We start from the raw sequence: 17,409 nt of genomic DNA, 5'->3' as shown, positions 1-17,409 counted from the left end.
CCAACAGATTTTCGCCGATCTCATTCGCGCGATCGTTCGTAAAAATTAGTCTCGAGATACAGACGAGGCGCAAGCGCCCAAATAGGTCGCAAAAATTGGTCCCCGCTGATAACGATCAAGATACGGATTAGCCGATCTTCTGCCGATTCGAGAGCGCAATTAGATAACAAATACGAATAACGCCGTGAGCCCGGAATATCGGCGCTTCGTGTCCCCTCGGTGTTATATAAAAACCAGTTTGAGAGATGGCCCACATATCTTCTCCCGCGGCGCGTATGCTCCGAGAGATTCGTCGATCGGTTCAAGATCCTCGGCTTAACCGATCGTCGCGGGAGACGAGCACCGGACAAATTCTTCACCTCTGCGGGTCTTTGTTCCCAGGTTCGTCAAGCCGAGCGTCGAAAAATTATTATCCAAGGCAAACCACTATGCGCCGAGGTACAACTTTCTTTGACCCACTAACCGGAGAAAGGCCTTTTTATCCACCAAAATACCCGCCTTCCGTATTTAATGTACAGTAAAACGTCCCTGTATGCACTCGCGTGCTCGAACAACCGGCTCCTCTGTTTTGACAGATTTATTTATATGCCGTTTCTCGGGGCCTCGAATGACGTCATCGCCTTAAGGGGCCCGGAGAAACTCAGACGCGTATCACCGCGGGCCCAAAATTACTGATCCCGGAAATACGCCCTTCAAAGACGCAATTTTTTTTTTTGGAAATTGAATCCTTCGCATTCATTCGTTTTAGAATTTCTCTGAAATTCGACGAACCGGAATTTAATTTGTAGAGATTTTCGTAAATAAAAACTAAGAATATTCCAGAGATATCCCGTTTCAATGTGAATTTTGGGTGAAATCATCTTCAGCGATTTAGAAAGCAACAAGAGAAGAAAAGAAAAATGATTTTCTCCGAAACTCTCTGGTATCGATATAGCTTTTACCTTTCTCGGTCGACGATTGTACCTAAAATTTCATAGTTTTTGACTTGTACTCCTAGAGAAGCGGAAATCTTTTTATCCAGTATTCGAAGAAGCCGAATCATTGTGATCAGTGAAATAAACAAAGTTCCGAGTTCCGTACATTGCAGTACATGTGTACGTATAAGAAAGGAAAAAATGTGCAAAATTTTTCAAAAATTCATCAAGTGTGAAAAATTATGCGCACGCACGAACGGATTGATAAGAGCGATTCAAGGTGTAGAAAATGCGTCCTCACGTAGCGATTACGTGTGTAAGGACAAAAGTTCCGATCGGCGCGTCTTAAACGGCGGGCGATTAAAAGTCCGGCTTGAGCGTGATAAACGAATACGAATGGAAGGCGTCCTACCTTCCGCACTGCGGAAGTGGGGGCAAACCGGATGACCGACTTAAAGAAGACACTGGGGGGAGTTAAGCGGAATCTTCAGTTAGGCATTGGCCTCCGTAAGATTAAGAGTTGAAAAATACACCACCGAACGAGTTGCTCACTCACTCGCACAGGATCTCGAGGAGTAGGGTTGATTTTATCTCTCCTGCACGGGCGGTGGCACAAACGAAAGGAATTTTTACATTCGACACGTTTTTCTTTCTACAAACACGCGCCACTTTTTCTTCACATCATACGAGAGAGGTAAGTGAAACCTGCTCAATTTAACGTATACTCCTTCGCCCGTGCACGTCACGCTTTTTACCCTGGCCCGCCTTCGGTCCCAAAATTTCACCCATCGTCCCAAAAGCACGCGCGTGAACTGTGTTTTTCTTTCCTTTTTTTTTTTTCTTCGTTTTTGTCTCATTAATTCGCCGAGTCTGCACGGCATCAACGATCCTGGATCTATTTCGAACAAGCAGAATTTGAAAACGCGTTGAAAAGCAGCATCGAAACGTCTGTTTCCAACGACGACGTCTGCGGAACGGTTTAACGTGGGCAGATATGCGTCGAGGATCGTTGGTTCGTGACATCGATGCCGAGGCGTGCAGCCCAGTTATCCAAGTCTGGTATCCGCACGTTCGGTTCTCTTTCCATTCGGTGCACTTCGGTCCTTATAGCGAATCGTTTCGTTTACGGTACATCGTTGACACAAGTCTGTGCCGAGTGGTACCGAGCACAGGTACCTACATGGAGAATATTTTTCTGACGTCTAACAAAGTCGACTTTGACCGTGACCGCGGCGCGCTTTGGATATGTAGGCCATTCGGTCACGCCCGAAGGACCGTGTCTCGCGACGGTATAAGGATATTTTTACCAGGTGACATTGTGCCTGGACTTACGGGGGGTTGTCTGACCGACGGTGCAACCTACGATTCGTTAGACATTTGACCCGAAAGTATAATGCGATTGCAAAGTGCATCGAGGACGATGGATTGAACGAAAATGTAGAACCAATTCGAGACACCTTTCCTCTTTTACTGGTTACAGAACATTCGTCCGATACACTTCAGCGTCACCATGCGATTATCCACGGTGTTTGAGCTCCTGCTCATATTTCTACTGGTAGCTTTCGCAGCCTACGCAAGAGTCATAGGTGGGTAAAAATGGAGTGCTAATTTCACAAGGAGCTAGATGATGTTCACTTTTATCAGTGGCATCCATGCTTGACTGCCGAATTGAGGTTCGAGTTCATTTACCTTGTTCTTCACGACCGTAAACAGATCGGCATGAGGTGACGAGTCTGCACAGAGTGATCAGAGCCACGAAGCAGAGCAACGTTGGAGTCTCGACGATATCGTTGAAGCAGGCCACGGACAATGTGAACAAGTACTGCACATGCAACGACAACATTTGCAACTGTTGCCGGAACTTCGACGTCCCGTTCCTGCAGCTGAAGGGAGCAGGTAGGTCAACAGTTCGTGGGAACTGACGTGGTCTGAACTAGGCGCTGATCGTTATCTGGAACACGTAGCGATATGACGGATTGTGAACTCTTTTTTTCGCGCAGGATGTGCTTCCGTCCAGTACTTGAAGGGCGACAACATGGCGCTGCAGCTGAGCTTTGGAGATAATATCTTGACAAGCACGGTGGTTAACGGTGAGTTGATATTCGGGGGATTACGTTTCACCGATTTCCGGGATCGGAAGAGTGGGGCTTTGTTTTCGTTGATTGAGCGTCGAGAGGATGCTGCGATCGGGACACTCCAACTTTCTCCCCATGAATTTCTGACTCACCCGCGTCTCGCGTTTGTTTGCTCGGACTGACGCACGTTTGTGAAAACGAGATCTGGGAGGAATTCTTGGAACAACGATTTCTACATCCTCTTCCAATTTCTTCGACACTTTCCTCTTTCCAATTATCGCGTTACATCCGCGAACGATTTATCACGCATTAATCGCAAATCGTTGCGGTACCCTTTTAACCAGTTACCTGCTCGAAATCTCTTTCAGGAAAAAATCCCAAGCCTGTATGCGTGCCGCTGCCGGGAGGCTTTTCCAAATTCTGCGGGAGAATCTATTCCATCCAACGAGAAGCGACGGATCACTTCAAGGCCTGTCTTGGTCTGGAATTGGAGTCCTCGAAGCAAGTGGAAGCCAGTCTACGAGTGAGCTGCTTTAGGTTAGTGGAAGGAGCAACAAGCTTCGAGGAAGAACTGCTCCGTCAGTCAGTGATCAATCATCTCTTTCACTTTTCAGGTTCGGTCCTGACGGTTTGAAACTCCGCCCAGCGGAGCCACTTCCGATAGTCGAGGCCGACTCAAGTTCCGACGACGACGACGACGAGGACGACATATTCGGGCTTGGATCCGACGATGACGACGACGAAGACGACGATGATGACGACGACGAGGAGGACGATGATGACGATGACGACGCGCCGACCGGAAACGCGGTTCCATCGTCCTCCGCCGACGACGACGACGAAGACGACGATGTTTTCGGACTGGGATCCTTCTTCGACATATTCGGCGACGACGACACTCCGAAAAAGCCCAAGGTTACCACTCCGTCCCCTCTACCGGTTTCGATTCCGCTTCTTACCAAGCCGATCAGCGAAGCTCCGGCAGTCACTGCGGTCGAGCCTGTCGCTCCCGGAAATGACATTCCCGTGGAAAGTGGTTCGGTCGAACCACCCAAGCCCGTCGAGGAAGAGGTCCCAGCTTCGAATGCCGCCGAAGAAGTTACCGACCAGGGTGTCGAAGCCATCGCTGATCCGGTCGCAGATTCAGAGACGGCCGTTAACGCTGTCGACGACTTGGTACCGTTGGGATCGGTGATACAGAACAACGTTGTCCAGCCAGCTGATTCACCGGTTGAGGAGGGTGTTCAGCTGCCGGAATTGGATACGGGTACCGGAAGCGACAAGGTGAAGGTAACCGTAAAGAAGCCGGCGGTGACGTCCAGCAGTATAAACGCGATCCAAACGGATGTTAAGAAGCCAGTCGCGACGGTGGCTTCGAAGCCTGAAAAGCCCGAAGTTGTTCAAGGTGAGTCGGATGAATCGGAGGAAGAGGAATCCGAAGAAGATGACGAAGACGAGGACGAGGACGACGTCCTCGAGGCTGATGACCTTGACGAGGATGATGACGAGAAGGAGGAGAGCGTTGAGGACGAGAGTGAGAAGGAGGAGGACGAAGATGAGGATGAGAAGAAGCCCGAGGATGTCGAGCTCGAAAGCGACGAGGAGAGCATCATCGACGACGACGACGACGACGAGGACGAGGCTGCGCTCCTAACGGCACTGTCGAGCGACGAGAAGGACGAGAAGGTCAAGAAGGACCAGGTCAAGGTCGACAAGATTTCCACCAACGAGGCCGAGGATCCCGAAGCCGACGACGCTGACTACGGATTTGGAATGGCCGAGATGCTGGCGAGGAAACGAAACCAGAAGCACGCGAGACCAGGTCGGCAGAGCAGAATCATGAGACTTTAGGAGGCCAAAACGGATCAAGTTGGAATCGAAATGTCAATTAATCGGACGGCCCAAGGAGCTTAGCCATATTTAGCGTTTAGCTCAGCGTAGTGTGTTAGCCTTAAATTATTATCTCAATCAACTAATCCCTGATATATTTATAATGTACATTTGTAACCACTATTTATTCACGATCACTGACTGTATATTTATGTGCTATTTATTGTCCGCCCGTACGAGCGTTAGTTTGTTAAAATAAACGGTACCGATGAAACCAAATCGTAATCGAGGTCCCTCTTGTTAGCGGTAAAATATAAACTTATTCCGCGAGGTTGACACCGTCGGCGAAGAGCTATTCTCAAACAAGGTGCGCAGCTTGTACGTGAGGTTATTGAAACGCGATAATTAGCGACTTTCTGTGGCAAACGTGAGAGGCCTGTTTAATGGCATTGCCGGTCGTAAAAATTCATCGTCCGACATACCCAGAGCCGGTCAGACCACTGGGGCGCGGTTTAATCCGATCATTTGCTAACGGTTGCTCGGTGGGTAAGGTTGTGGACCTCGGATTTGGAAGTTTATTCGCAATACCCAAGTGCAAGATCAAGTGTGTGACGGGTTTTGAGTCCGCACGAATAATGTGGGGGGGGGAAGAGACAATTAGAGACGGGGCGGATGTGAAAGGTAAAACTTGGTGTGTGTATTTTTTTGCAAAAGGGGTCGACTTAAACTAAGAGGTACAAAAGGGTTGTAGACTTGAGCGGGGGCTGATCACGCCTCAGCCCTTAGCGTTACTTAATACTAACTTACAGATACGCGCGCGGGGGGGGGGGAGTGTGGGAGGTGACGGGGAATATGAGGTCGGAAGGGTTGGTATTGCGAGGGGAGGAGCAGATCGGCGGTAGAATGCAGGCTAACCTGGCGTCGTCGGCGTGGGTGTAGAATGGTGTGCGTGTGACGGTGTGTGTGTGTCGGGGTCTCTTTCTCTCTCTCTCTCTCTCTTTCTCTCCCTCTTCGTTTCTCGTGGACTTTGTTTCGGCGACGTGGTATACTGCCTCGCAGGTCGGGGTCGTAATGCTGCTGGCGCTCGGCTCTGCCGAGGGTCGGGGGGCTTCGGTTATGTTCGGGCCTTTCCCGACGGGACAGGACTCACCCGTTCGGCTCTTCCCCGCGGGTTTGGGGTTTGTCATGACTTGCACTCTAGGTGCAACGTCACAAGTGTTAGACGACATGGCAGCCATCGTAGCGATTCTCGTTCTCCTCGCCATCGGCGTCTGCGAATCAGCGATAATCAACACCAATCAGTTGAAAGGTAATCAACACCACAATCACGATCCCGGTGTGCTTTTCTACCTGCACCAAGTGCAATGTGGCTCTGCGGCTTCAGTGGCATCGGGGAAGTAGAAAGTCGGTGGCGTTGACCTTGGTACCCGGGGTTCAAGGCCCGCTGGACTCTTTTTCTACGACCGCAACATGAATTCTCTCCGCTTACAGTGTTCGAGGTGTTATACAAGGGCGTCTACTACAACCCGGATACGAAGCAGCCTCTAAAGTCTGAGATAGAGGATGCCAGTCGACTTCCTAACACCAGAATCGGTTTTCGCGGAATGCCTTGTAACTGCGAAGGGTATTCGTGCGGCTGCTGTGCCGGGATCAACATTACGAGACTGGGGCTGGACCAGAAGGCTTGCACCAACTTGACCTACGACCCTTACGACTTCGCGATCAAGATGCAGGTCACAATGAACAACATGACCATCTACACTAACCAGTTATCCGGTGAGTCGAATTACTCAGAGTGAATTATCACTTCGGCAGACAAGCTTTCCCGGCCCTCTACACAACTTGACCTTGAGTTGCCCTTGCTTTCAGCCAAAAACCCGCCCCCGGTTTGCTTCGCGTTTCCGTACATACCGGAGCAGTTGCTCCAGATGTGCGCCAGATTTCACAACATTCACATGCCCAGTCCGGATAGTATTCACTGTTGCATGGACCTTCAGGCGAAGGTCGTACAGGCACCGATCCTGGTTCTCCACTTCGACTGCATGCGGATCACAAGTCAGGGTATCACTTGGATAAAACCTGATCAAATCGACAGCTCGGACGATGTCACGTCAGGAATTGCTGGGTCGGAAGTATACGACGAGGTGAACTTCGAGACCGACGATTCACAGACGGCCACCGTTCTCACCACGACGCTCAGTCCCGAGGACGAGCTCTTAATAGGCCAGCTGAAGCTGTGATTTGCGTACAACTGTATAATTCTTTACCTAATAATCCACCGATCTAATCGTGCAATCGCTATTTATTCGTAATATGTGCGTAGCTACGATTGCAGAAAAATTTGTGCTTCGAAGAAAAAAAAAAATAAAATCAATTCGTAAACGCATTTTGTAAAAAAGTTTCTTATGGAAACGCAGTATTTTATTGTCAATACCGAAGTTAACGAAGTAATTGATTCGAAATCGCTAAAAAAAATTTATATTGCATAGAAAATATATACTTATGGATACGAAATCTCGATTTTAATTCAGACAATTTAATGAAACGGTACTTTTTCCATTGTATTATCAAAATGTTGAATATCCTCCGGTAGATTAAACCAAATCGCTTCGTACAGTTCACGAAATCTATTCGGTGGATAAGGATTAGTAAAATTGACGAAATCGTGAGAGCTACTAATTGATTAACGCTATCAAATAACACTTTACGTCGTTAATTTGTAAGAATTTTTGTCGAAGTGGCAAAATACTTTGCGTAACGCGTTAAAAATCCTTTCTCGCTGGTGAAGTAAGATTAGCAATTATTGGCAGGGGTTTCGGGCATCCGTCCGGTATAATCAGCAGAACAAAATCATTCGTGATCCAACATCGTTGAATCGACCTGTCAATTCGTAACGGCATATTTCTTAGTCATTGTTCGATGTGGCGCTTAATTCATGCAGCATAAATTACAATAAAATGATAATTTTATCAGTTACAACGATTAAACAACAATTTTCTAATCCTTACGAAATGATTTCACTTTGCAGAACTGATTTCGCAATCGGAACAAAATCTGTGGGATTCCGATGCGAAACCTTTTCTCAGACGTTACTGAAGCATTTTGTTTCCCGCGCTTTAGAAAATCAACCAAACTTTTTGGTTGTGTGTAAATAATGTTTGGAAGGGTGTATAACGACCCTGAAATTTCGTTGCCAGTACCAAATTGTGGTCATTAAGATAAAAATTTTTTCCGAGTACACGAAGACGCATCCATCATTCATTGAAACCTTAAATTTTCTCACGTATCTAACACACAATAGTATCCAATTATACAACAGGTTTAAAAAATGTTCTCAACCGAGTTGACGAGCCGATTTATCGCCCTCGAGAGAATCCACGCAACGTATCTCCGGCACGCGATCCTTTTCGAAAACCACCGCGTTGAATCCCCGTAGTTTGATGCACCGACAAAAAAAGCAAATGAAAGCGTTTGAAACTGGGCCTAAATTTCTCTTTGATCGGGGTCATCCCCGCACGGGTGTTGGGCCCAACCGGTGGTCACGTGCAACTCGTTTTCCACTCGGAGCCGGGAGCTTCGAAGGAGTCGCTTCGTGACATAAGTCGTAGGAGCTGCAGTCCTTCGAGAGACGAGATCCAAGTCGAGCGCGAGGTGCGTTCCGTTCTCCCCGTTCTCCACGCCCAAGAACAAGTCCATCGATATAGTGTACAAACGTTTTACAAGAATGCGCGGCATTGACCTCTTCGTCCTCACCGCGACGCTGGTCCTGCTGCAGGACGAGAAGATCCTCGCGGAGGAATCCAAGGCCACCGATCGACTGGGCAACGAGTCAAAACCGTTCCTGTCGAAGCAAACCGCAGTCGCAGTTCCGGTCGAAACGTCGACCGCTGCTCAGGCCCAGGTCACAGCCACTAGAGAGGGGCCTTGCCACTGTGCCAACGGGGTCTGCGGGTGCTGTTCGAGGATCCTTCTGAGCACTTTTCGCCAGAAGGCCTGCGTCAACGTCACTTACGAACCGGACGACTTCCGGTTCACCGCTAACGTCCTGATGAACGACAGGGTCCTCTACACAAGAAGCGTTTCCGGTAATTAATTCACGCAGGGCTTAGTTCAGAAATATCGATCGTCATTCCCGATAAACTCAGAGTCGACTAATAGCCAACGGCATTTTTGCTGGTAATAAATTAAATCGAGTAATCTTAGACTGCGGATGAAAAAATGCTACTTTTCGCAAGCCAATTCTTGACCACGTGTCATTAACCAAACACTCTCGAATCTTCCGCCAGGTTGTCAATTTATACTCAACAAGTGTTATACGAGTTTTCATCATTTTTTCCGATCTTTCTGCAAATATCGAGTGACATTTTTCATTCATTCACATTACGCCGGTTTTTTAATCAGTCAACGATATTCGATGTCTCGAAAAGTGTGCTACCTGGGTCACCAACTGCGAGGAACTCATTCATCGGTACCACGTTTCGTACCGCCAAGACTCACTTTCGTTTTGCAACCATTAACCGTTTATTCGGTGGTAACGGTAAAATGCGAGAGTGGTCAGAAATTTTTAGCTAGCTTGTATGGTACAATATTAACACAAGGTAGCGGTAACTGATCGGTTTGTTTGGGCAGGCAAAAATCCGCGACCCTTTTGCGTTCCGGTTCCTCGGATTCCGATCGTCAGGGCCTGCGTCAGATTCTACAACATATACTTCCAGGGTCGAAATGTCCACGCCTGCGTAAACATGGAGGGAAAGTTTCAGGACACGACTCTCTTCAAGGTCCGTATACACATACGACTCTTCTTTTGTTTATATTTTTTCGCACGTTATCCGAACTGGGTCACGCGATATAACTGCGGTTCGTTCTTTAACTTTTTTTTTAACCACCACTCGGAAAATTTTTGACAAATCGTGAGAGAAAAAAATTGTTGTAAAGCCTTGAGGGAGTAGGAAAATATTTAGAAGTCGCTGGCAATTGTTCTAATATTTTTTATTTAATTTTATGTATACACCTAACGGACTTTTGTATATTATGTATTAGTTTAATTGTTTCGTATCGTGGTCCAATTAATCATTGTTCATAAAAATCGCTACCAAAAACAAAATATGGACGTTAAGGTAACGCGATACTCTTATTTCCAGTAAGAAAAACTGTTATCCAAATTTCTTCGAGACGATTAATCTTTCGGATAAAAGACGAGAACAGCCAACTGTTGAATTGTTAGGCGCGGTTTGCTGTTGATTGGTGAACGATTAATTGGACCACGATACGAAAAAAAATAAACTAATATATATATATATATATAGGTTCGTACGGTGTAGCCATAAAAATAAATAAAAAATATTACAACAATCGGTAGCGATCTCTAAATATTTTTCTACCTTCTCCGGGTTTTGAGACAATTTTTTTTCCAATATTTGTCGCAAATTTTTCGAGTTCTCACTTGAAAGAACTAAAAAATGTTTAAAAATGAACCACCCCAGGGCTGGTCTAGCAACTGACGCGATTTCGCATCAGATAACACCGCGGTTTTATCTCCGGGGATTAGTTTTAACGCCGCCTTATCGTCGCTTATATGATCCAAGTAAATAGCGTCTAGCGTTGCCTGAAATACTTGAAAAATATATTTTTTTAACAAACATCCATCCACTGGTATCGTTTTTATAACGAATATAAATTTTACAGGTTGGTCTGGATTGCCTGAGACTCGGATCAAAAGGCGTTGCTGTGGTAAAACCTGAAGACGGCGGAGGATTGGGCCTGGAATTCTTGCCCGAAGACGACGACGACGACGACGACGATGATGACGAGGAAAACGACGAGTACGAGGGAAACGACGCGGGGGATAACGACGACGATGACGAAGACGATGACGATGATTTATTCGACTACTGACATTCAATGGACAATTCACTGATTCACTCTCATTAATCCCATCGTACGATAATAATCGATATTATTTATAACATTGTATATTTATTACACAGACGAGTGTACAAAGACTGTATCTATAATATCTCTATTTTTTTTTTTTTTCTTAATATACAAATAATAATGATAATAACAATAATAACAGTAGTAATAATAAGATCGTGGCATCATTCGTAGCTCATAAAAGTATAAATCATCGTTACCGCAGCGATCCCATATACATACATATATATATATAGATATATATATATATATATATACTGTTTCGAAAATCACAAATACTCGATCTCGAAGGCGAGTTCCGATATAAATTCCCTTACTATGAGCTGGCGCCAAGCCTTGCGTAGTAGATTCTTGATCTTGATCCAGGCCGGATCGATGTGGGTGATGATGGCGTGATGGTCGATGTTCTTAAGTCGGTAGAAGATCATGATTTTCACTGATTATGTTCTTTATAACAACCGCAAGTTCCGTCAACGAAGAAAATCGAACCGGTTAATAACAAACGCGGTTAGTTGGCAAGTGTTACACGACGACGATCAATCTTGACCCGTGATTGCTGAAGCAAGGATTTTACCCAGCCCCAAGTCGAATGTGCGGATAATAAATTCTTGTCGGTTGAATTTACTAAATTACACATATACTTGTAATTGTGTTTGATGTGTAAATTTTAAACGTAAGTTAATGTACTTCACGTTACTTCGCATACATTTATATATACTTATATATATTATTATCGGATTATTATATATATATATATGTATATAATACGTACAACTACGCCGCTGCGATATTCTGTACGATTGCATCGGCGGTTCGATCGCGTGTGACACGTTCGTTCTATCTTTGAAAAATAAAAAGACTAAATGATAAAAAAAAAAAAAAAAAAATGATGTACACACATCCCATCGGGAACGTTATCTCGTAATCGGCACTTGACTTATTTAGATAAAACTATACCAATCTCGGTGCCTTTATCTCTGCTGTTCGATCTACGCTCCCCGTGACTTTTCACCAAACGATCATCAATACACGTTTTCGAATAATCCGCACCGCTATGTTAAAATTTTACCCTTTCCCCCCTAACACCGTGTTACCTAACTCGATATGCTTTTGCCATAATATCTGACGGTTTATGTTGCGATCATTATACCGTACTCGAGAGTGTGATTGTTGTCAGTGTTTAAGGAGTTCTTGTAGCTCGCACTTGTTGGATTATCGATTTGTCTATTCCGTGTCGTCCCGGAATATATATAGAGAGTAATCGACCGACGCAAGCGCGTCCCGATCAGCGTCGATCTTCTCAAAATAAGCTGTATCTCTAACGTCGTTGTAATCGTTAAGGTGACCGGATACATCGGAGACCGAAGCGATAAAAAAAAAAAAAAAAACGTCGATCTTTTTTTACTTTCTTTCTTGTTGTAATTCTATTGCATTTATGCTATCACTTTTTTTTTCATACATTAATTTACATATATTCAAGTATATATGCAAATTATTTCAATATTTATAACATTCGAAACGGCGTCCATAGCAGCTGGTTGAATGTAAAAGTCCCTTTTCGGGTTAATTAAATCATGAAACTAGAACTTTAGTCAAACACATTTTTCATTGTCGAAAACACGAAGAAACAAAATTAAAAAAAAAAAAGCAACAATTCCTTAATTTTTTTCTACAGTCGTTCGAATTAAAAAAAAAAAGTAAAAAATAAATAAGATTATGAAAAATCTGGAAGACTGAGTTCCAAGATAAATTATAACTAACGCGTATACTGTCAAAAATTTTAATGTAAATCGGTCAAATAATTATCGAATTATCATGTCCACCGTTTTGAAGGGCGTTATTTTCAATATTAAGTATGATAAAAAAAAAATTTCCATTCATAAAAATAAAGAAAGCGATAGCATAAATGCGATAGAACTGTAACGAGAAAAAAAAAAAAGAAAATAAAAATTCATTTTTCGACACGCGGTGTCCAATTACCGTATCATTTTTATTGTTCGAATCCCATCAGTAACCGATACATAACATCTGCCTTATTATCTCGACCAGGAAGCTTTCGATTTTGTTGTTACAACCGAACCAAAACGTACATACATACATATACATACTGTATGTATAACATCGGATTCGCTCCACTCCACGTCCCTGTGCTAGAAAATGCAGAGGAGAACCGGTGAATGTTGCAAACAAAAAAAAAAAAAAAAAAAAACAGAATCGGTATTGATATAAATAAGAAGAAAAAAGAAAAAAAAAAAAAAAATACTCACACCTTGACAATACGATGGATATAATTAATCGGACTGTGTATACGCTTCGCTAATTGCCATGGTAAAAATATGCAGGCACTCTGTGTGCCGATTTTACTGTTAACCGTACGTATATTATAATAGCTATACGTATTTACATGTTGCGTTGTTGTTACACGGATGTGCGCCTAGTTTTCACCGGGATTATGAAATGACACAAACGCACCGTGTAAATCGCTGTACGTAGCGTAATTTCAAACTAATTCTTTTTCCCCTGGATAATTGCATCCTGTTCGGGTCACAGCGCTTACCGGTATTATTATTCAAAGCTTACAATTGGCCACAGAGTTACGGGTCTTTTATGCGATATTCGTCATTCGGTTTTCCCATATTCGCGATGAAACATCCACGAGTCATTTGAATAAGACTTCGATACAACCGATTGATTATTTGTCGATTGCTCGGGGTTATTTATTGATAGCGATTAATAGAATAATGAAGAGTTGGCTTCCCCTCAATCTTTACTTTATCGTTATCCTAGTGTCCGCGGGTAGGTTCGCGGAAATCGAGCCGATCGACGCTGTGATGGAAAGTGCGCGATTTTATTTCTTCAATCTTGATTGTTTCCTTGTCGATTTATCGCGATTTTTTTACCCAATGTCGAATTCATTCCAGGATCGTATTTGTCGCTGGGGTTTCTTCTCCATCGAACCGTTTCGGTCACTCAAAAAAGTTGCTCCTGCTCTACGACATCTTCTTGCTCGTGTTGCCAAAGCGTAACGATCCTGCTTCGGGGAGTTGCAAAAAATCGTGAGTTATTTTTTACGTAGGTTTGCACGCAGTCGGGAGGCCGAAAGGCAAACGATTTTTCAAAGATTTTTCATCCAGAGACGTATCAATTTATTGATATGATAATTTTTATGCATATTGGGGTAATATTTAACTTCATTCTGATATTTTTTACACGTGAAAGTAATGATTTTTAAAGCTGCAATAGTCGATATCCGGGAACAACTCTGAAAAAGGACGTCTTGCGGTGAGCAGGATATCTCTGGACTGGATCGTTGGAAATGAAAAAACAAAAAAGATTTAGTTAATATACGGTATTATCTAATCTTCAATCGAAGGAACAAGCAAGATATTAATTTTTAACAAAACGGCGGTTTTCTCGAAAAACAAAAAAAATTCGATGTTCCATAAAAATTTTCGTCTTAATTTCTTTACAAAATGGAAAATATTTATCGGTGAGGAAAAACCTTGGATCAAGGACTAAAAAATATGTTAACAAAAAGCTTGTGTAAAAATTAGAGACCGATCCGACCTTGAAAACATAGTTTTGAAAAAAACGCATTCAACGTTTCAAAATCACTTTCAAACGCTGCGTGTCGTCTTTGCAAATGTGCGCGTAACTTTGACAATATTTGTCGGATCGACGTGAAATTTTCTGTGTAAATACTTGAATGTATTTACATTACGTAAGTGAGATACAAAAAAAAAAAAAATAATCGATTTTTGAAAAATCCTGACCGCGGATAATCCTTTACAATCAACGAACGTTCATATCTTTGGTATTACGAGACTAACAATAAAATTATATCGCAAAAATACTCAAAGCGAACATTGTTTACCGATTATCCAGTCTGCGTCAACTTCGCCTACCAGCAAACTGGACTGAGCATGAACGTCACTCTGGGCTCGAACACCATTCGTCACGTCTCTGTAATAGGTAATAAAAAGCCGGCAATTAACTATTCCAAGCCACGTTAATCATCGAGTTGTTAATTTTGCGCAGATTACAGAGCGTTCAAAGTATGCACTTCAATACCAGACTGTCGCTATTCGTTCGCCTGCGTCGACGTTATGGAAGTTTCCCTGTTTCCAAGGTATTTAAGAATCGGGAAAATTTTCATTGGGACGCCGCCCAAATATGTTGAAAATCATTAAGAAAAAAATAAAAATAAAATTAGTGTAAAGTTTTAATCCTCCACGTCAATTGCAACACGCGCCTCTAACAGTAAGCTCCGAAAGTTTTAAATGTAAATTAATACATGTAGTTTTTATAAACAGTTATTTCGTTTTGCATTGCTTTGGTATAAATTGAGGGAACGATTTGAAACTTGGCATAGTTGTTGCTTACAATGATAGGAACAAATCTTAAAAATTTCAAAATCTTATCACAATTTTGTGATATATTTCTTTTTACATATATAAGCTTAATAGCATCATTTTTATTAGGCTTATATATGTAAGGGAATAATGGTTATAAAATTTTGAAATTTTCAGGCTTTGTTCTTATTATCACAAGCGCGAACTCTGCCAAGTTTCAAATCGGTCCCTTAATTTATACCATTCTCATGCAAAACGAAATAACGTATTTTTAATTCATAACCGTCAGAGCTCAGAGGCATGTGTTCCAGTTCACGTACGTGTTTTAAACTTTACATAGATTTTTTTAAAATAATTTTCAACACGTCCAGGAGTCGTCTAAATGAAATGTTTCCGAGCCCCAAATAAGGACCACCCTAAATAACGTACAATCAATTCGGCTGAAAGAGAATAAATAGCTCAGATTGGAAAAACAAACCGATTCCCGTCATACCATCTTTCAGATCAATAACGATATGCGCTCAACTCGACGTAATGTCGAAGGCTGAGAACTGGGTGATTAATTACAACTGCATCAGTCTCTCGACCATTTTACCAAACCAATCGTCAAATGCGAGCGTCGGAACCATGGGACCACCGAACACCACCAACACTGTACTGAATGGTTCGACCGGGATGCAACCAGGAGGTGGTCAAATGCCACCTTCCCAAACCGGAACCAATCCATCAAATTCCGGTCAGATGCCTCCACCCAATGGTTCTCCTCCTCAAATGGGTCAAATGCCGGGAGGTCAAATGCCACCAGGTCAAATGCCGGGAGGTCAAATGCCACCAGGTCAAATGCCGGGAGGTCAGATGCCTCCGGGTCAAATGCAAAGGATGGCGAACGGTCGGGGTCCAATGCTTCTCTCAAGATGGATGCGGGAAGTGAAAGAACCCGGAGATTCGACGAGGATGAAAATCCGACGCTATTCGGCAGGGAAGTCGAGAAAAGGGGTGACCATACCGAACGGATTACACAGGTCTGCAAAAAAAAGTATTTTATTTCAACCGCATGGGATGTTTTTGGTAAATATAAAGTTATCGAGTGTGCCGAATCCAAAAATCACTTCCATTTTCCTCCCTCACGTACGGTATTTTTGCAAAGTACAAACTGCTTGCATAAAAAAAAACATGCGAATAACGAAACAACCACTATTTCGTTACAACGAATGAACTAAACAATACATCTTATAAAATTAAACAAACGAATTTCTTCGTGAAATCTACTTTAACATTCCGTGTTCATTCTTTTTCCCTATGAAAACTTTTCTTCTTCTCTTTGATGCTTCTCCGAAAACGTTTCCGCTTTCCATTTTCTCTTTCCCTCTCTGCATTTATTCTTGAGTCTCACTCTGATACGTATTAAATGAAAGTAATATATCACTTTTGCATAGAATTTTTACACTCAAGAACAGTATACCAGATTTCGAGTTAAACGGGAGTTTCGCTCCAAATGAAACTCCAGACGACAAGTTGAAGAAAAAAAACCTGACGTGATGGAATTTTTTGAGTATTCTTTCCGATTTCGACCAGTAAAAATCTCTAACAAACGGTATGAAAAAAAAACAACTGTGCAGTTTTTTGGTTGCAGACCTATGTTACTTTTCGACAATCTGTGGCGTCGCTCGACTCGGAGTCTGAAAAAGCCGGGTAATGCGGCAGCAAAAATGCAGGTGATACTCAGAGGCAGGAATAACGGTTTGCCGAGGATGATAACGAGGAAGAGCGGCGGACATTTTGGTGCCACCGGAATCGTGAACGGAGAAACGATTTCGATACCGATGTCAGAGCCGGGATCGGGAAACTCGATGAAATTCGACGTAACGCCGTCCAACAACGTGATATCGGCCCAGGAACCGATGATCCCGGTTTTGCCACCGGGTGTCTTCGTCCTACAGAATACGCCGTTCATCCAGCAGGACGAACCGATCGAGTCGGACTTCTCCGGGCATTACGACAACAGGACGAGCAGCTTTCCCAACAGAATTCCTCCCGGGTTTGGAATCGTTTCCAGAATCGGACCCGAAGAAAATAACCAGGGATGGATCGTCGACAGAAGCGTCGAGGAGCTCGAGACTCCCGGACCTCGGAGTTACCTCGATGCTAACAGCAAAATCGTTGAATTACCCGTAAACGATAACTCGGATGGAAAAATAATATTTCCCGAATGATTGCAGTTTTTAATTTACTATTATAACCTTGTTTTCTATATTTAAAAAACATTTATACATACATACGTTTAATTAATTTATGTACATTTGT

At 43.3% G+C, this 17,409-nt stretch overlaps 4 protein-coding genes across 7 annotated transcripts; all 4 read left to right on the top strand.

Moving 5' to 3' along the window:
• Positions 1-1,396: 1,396 nt before the first annotated feature.
• Positions 1,397-5,098, top strand: LOC107218933 (otolith matrix protein OMM-64). Its single transcript, XM_046745304.1, has 6 exons — positions 1,397-1,608; positions 2,395-2,500; positions 2,628-2,810; positions 2,915-3,004; positions 3,358-3,526; positions 3,604-5,098. Exons 2-6 carry the CDS (start codon positions 2,425-2,427, stop codon positions 4,838-4,840), a joined length of 1,755 nt encoding a protein of 584 aa, XP_046601260.1. The 5' UTR covers positions 1,397-1,608; positions 2,395-2,424; the 3' UTR covers positions 4,841-5,098.
• An 85-nt stretch (positions 5,099-5,183) lies between these two features.
• Positions 5,184-7,245, top strand: LOC107218935. 2 transcript variants are annotated; one of them, XM_046745308.1, is made up of 4 exons: positions 5,184-5,423; positions 6,035-6,128; positions 6,311-6,595; positions 6,689-7,245. In XM_046745308.1, the coding sequence occupies exons 2-4, from the start codon at positions 6,047-6,049 to the stop codon at positions 7,057-7,059; spliced, it is 738 nt and encodes a 245-aa protein (XP_046601264.1). In that variant the 5' UTR covers positions 5,184-5,423; positions 6,035-6,046; the 3' UTR covers positions 7,060-7,245. The 2 variants fall into 2 exon arrangements, with proteins under 2 accessions (XP_046601264.1, XP_015512463.1); XM_015656977.2 differs by lacking the exon at positions 5,184-5,423 and having other exon boundaries at positions 5,742-6,128.
• Positions 7,246-7,930: 685 nt separating this feature from the next.
• On the top strand, positions 7,931-10,731 carry LOC107218938. Its single transcript, XM_015656980.2, has 3 exons — positions 7,931-8,904; positions 9,449-9,597; positions 10,505-10,731. Exons 1-3 carry the CDS (start codon positions 8,544-8,546, stop codon positions 10,712-10,714), a joined length of 720 nt encoding a protein of 239 aa, XP_015512466.2. The 5' UTR covers positions 7,931-8,543; the 3' UTR covers positions 10,715-10,731.
• Positions 10,732-11,192: 461 nt separating this feature from the next.
• On the top strand, positions 11,193-17,406 carry LOC107218930. 3 transcript variants are annotated; one of them, XM_046745307.1, is made up of 6 exons: positions 11,193-11,260; positions 13,675-13,809; positions 14,639-14,725; positions 14,792-14,882; positions 15,609-16,127; positions 16,739-17,406. In XM_046745307.1, exons 3-6 carry the CDS (start codon positions 14,677-14,679, stop codon positions 17,316-17,318), a joined length of 1,239 nt encoding a protein of 412 aa, XP_046601263.1. In that variant the 5' UTR covers positions 11,193-11,260; positions 13,675-13,809; positions 14,639-14,676; the 3' UTR covers positions 17,319-17,406. The 3 variants fall into 3 exon arrangements, with proteins under 3 accessions (XP_046601263.1, XP_015512457.2, XP_046601262.1); XM_015656971.2 differs by lacking the exon at positions 11,193-11,260 and adding an exon at positions 11,321-11,426; XM_046745306.1 differs by lacking the exon at positions 11,193-11,260 and adding an exon at positions 13,286-13,591.
• The last annotated feature ends 3 nt before the right edge of the window (positions 17,407-17,409 follow it).

The sequence above is a fragment of the Neodiprion lecontei genome, chromosome 7 (assembly GCF_021901455.1).
Source record: "Neodiprion lecontei isolate iyNeoLeco1 chromosome 7, iyNeoLeco1.1, whole genome shotgun sequence".
NCBI classification, from domain to species: Eukaryota; Metazoa; Arthropoda; class Insecta; order Hymenoptera; family Diprionidae; genus Neodiprion; species Neodiprion lecontei.
This window is presented reverse-complemented; position numbering and strand designations above follow the sequence as displayed.

What these genes read in the sequence shown, in the direction of transcription:
- LOC107218933 (XM_046745304.1), top strand. Translation starts at nt 2,425, where the DNA reads ATGCGATTATCCACGGTGTTTGAGCTCCTGCTCATATTTCTACTGGTA. An exon ending in GACAAGCACGGTGGTTAACG is followed by an intron (nt 3,005 to 3,357) that starts GTGAGTTGATAT and finishes AATCTCTTTCAG; the next exon opens with GAAAAAATCCCAAGCCTGTA. An exon ending in CTACGAGTGAGCTGCTTTAG is followed by an intron (nt 3,527 to 3,603) that starts GTTAGTGGAAGG and finishes TTCACTTTTCAG; the next exon opens with GTTCGGTCCTGACGGTTTGA.
- LOC107218935 (XM_015656977.2), top strand. Translation starts at nt 5,891, where the DNA reads ATGCTGCTGGCGCTCGGCTCTGCCGAGGGTCGGGGGGCTTCGGTTATG. An exon ending in CAACACCAATCAGTTGAAAG is followed by an intron (nt 6,129 to 6,310) that starts GTAATCAACACC and finishes CTCCGCTTACAG; the next exon opens with TGTTCGAGGTGTTATACAAG. An exon ending in CTACACTAACCAGTTATCCG is followed by an intron (nt 6,596 to 6,688) that starts GTGAGTCGAATT and finishes CCTTGCTTTCAG; the next exon opens with CCAAAAACCCGCCCCCGGTT.
- LOC107218938 (XM_015656980.2), top strand. Translation starts at nt 8,544, where the DNA reads ATGCGCGGCATTGACCTCTTCGTCCTCACCGCGACGCTGGTCCTGCTG. An exon ending in CTACACAAGAAGCGTTTCCG is followed by an intron (nt 8,905 to 9,448) that starts GTAATTAATTCA and finishes TTGTTTGGGCAG; the next exon opens with GCAAAAATCCGCGACCCTTT. An exon ending in AGGACACGACTCTCTTCAAG is followed by an intron (nt 9,598 to 10,504) that starts GTCCGTATACAC and finishes TAAATTTTACAG; the next exon opens with GTTGGTCTGGATTGCCTGAG.
- LOC107218930 (XM_046745306.1), top strand. Translation starts at nt 13,495, where the DNA reads ATGAAGAGTTGGCTTCCCCTCAATCTTTACTTTATCGTTATCCTAGTG. An exon ending in GAAGTTTCCCTGTTTCCAAG is followed by an intron (nt 14,883 to 15,608) that starts GTATTTAAGAAT and finishes ACCATCTTTCAG; the next exon opens with ATCAATAACGATATGCGCTC. An exon ending in ATACCGAACGGATTACACAG is followed by an intron (nt 16,128 to 16,738) that starts GTCTGCAAAAAA and finishes TTTTGGTTGCAG; the next exon opens with ACCTATGTTACTTTTCGACA.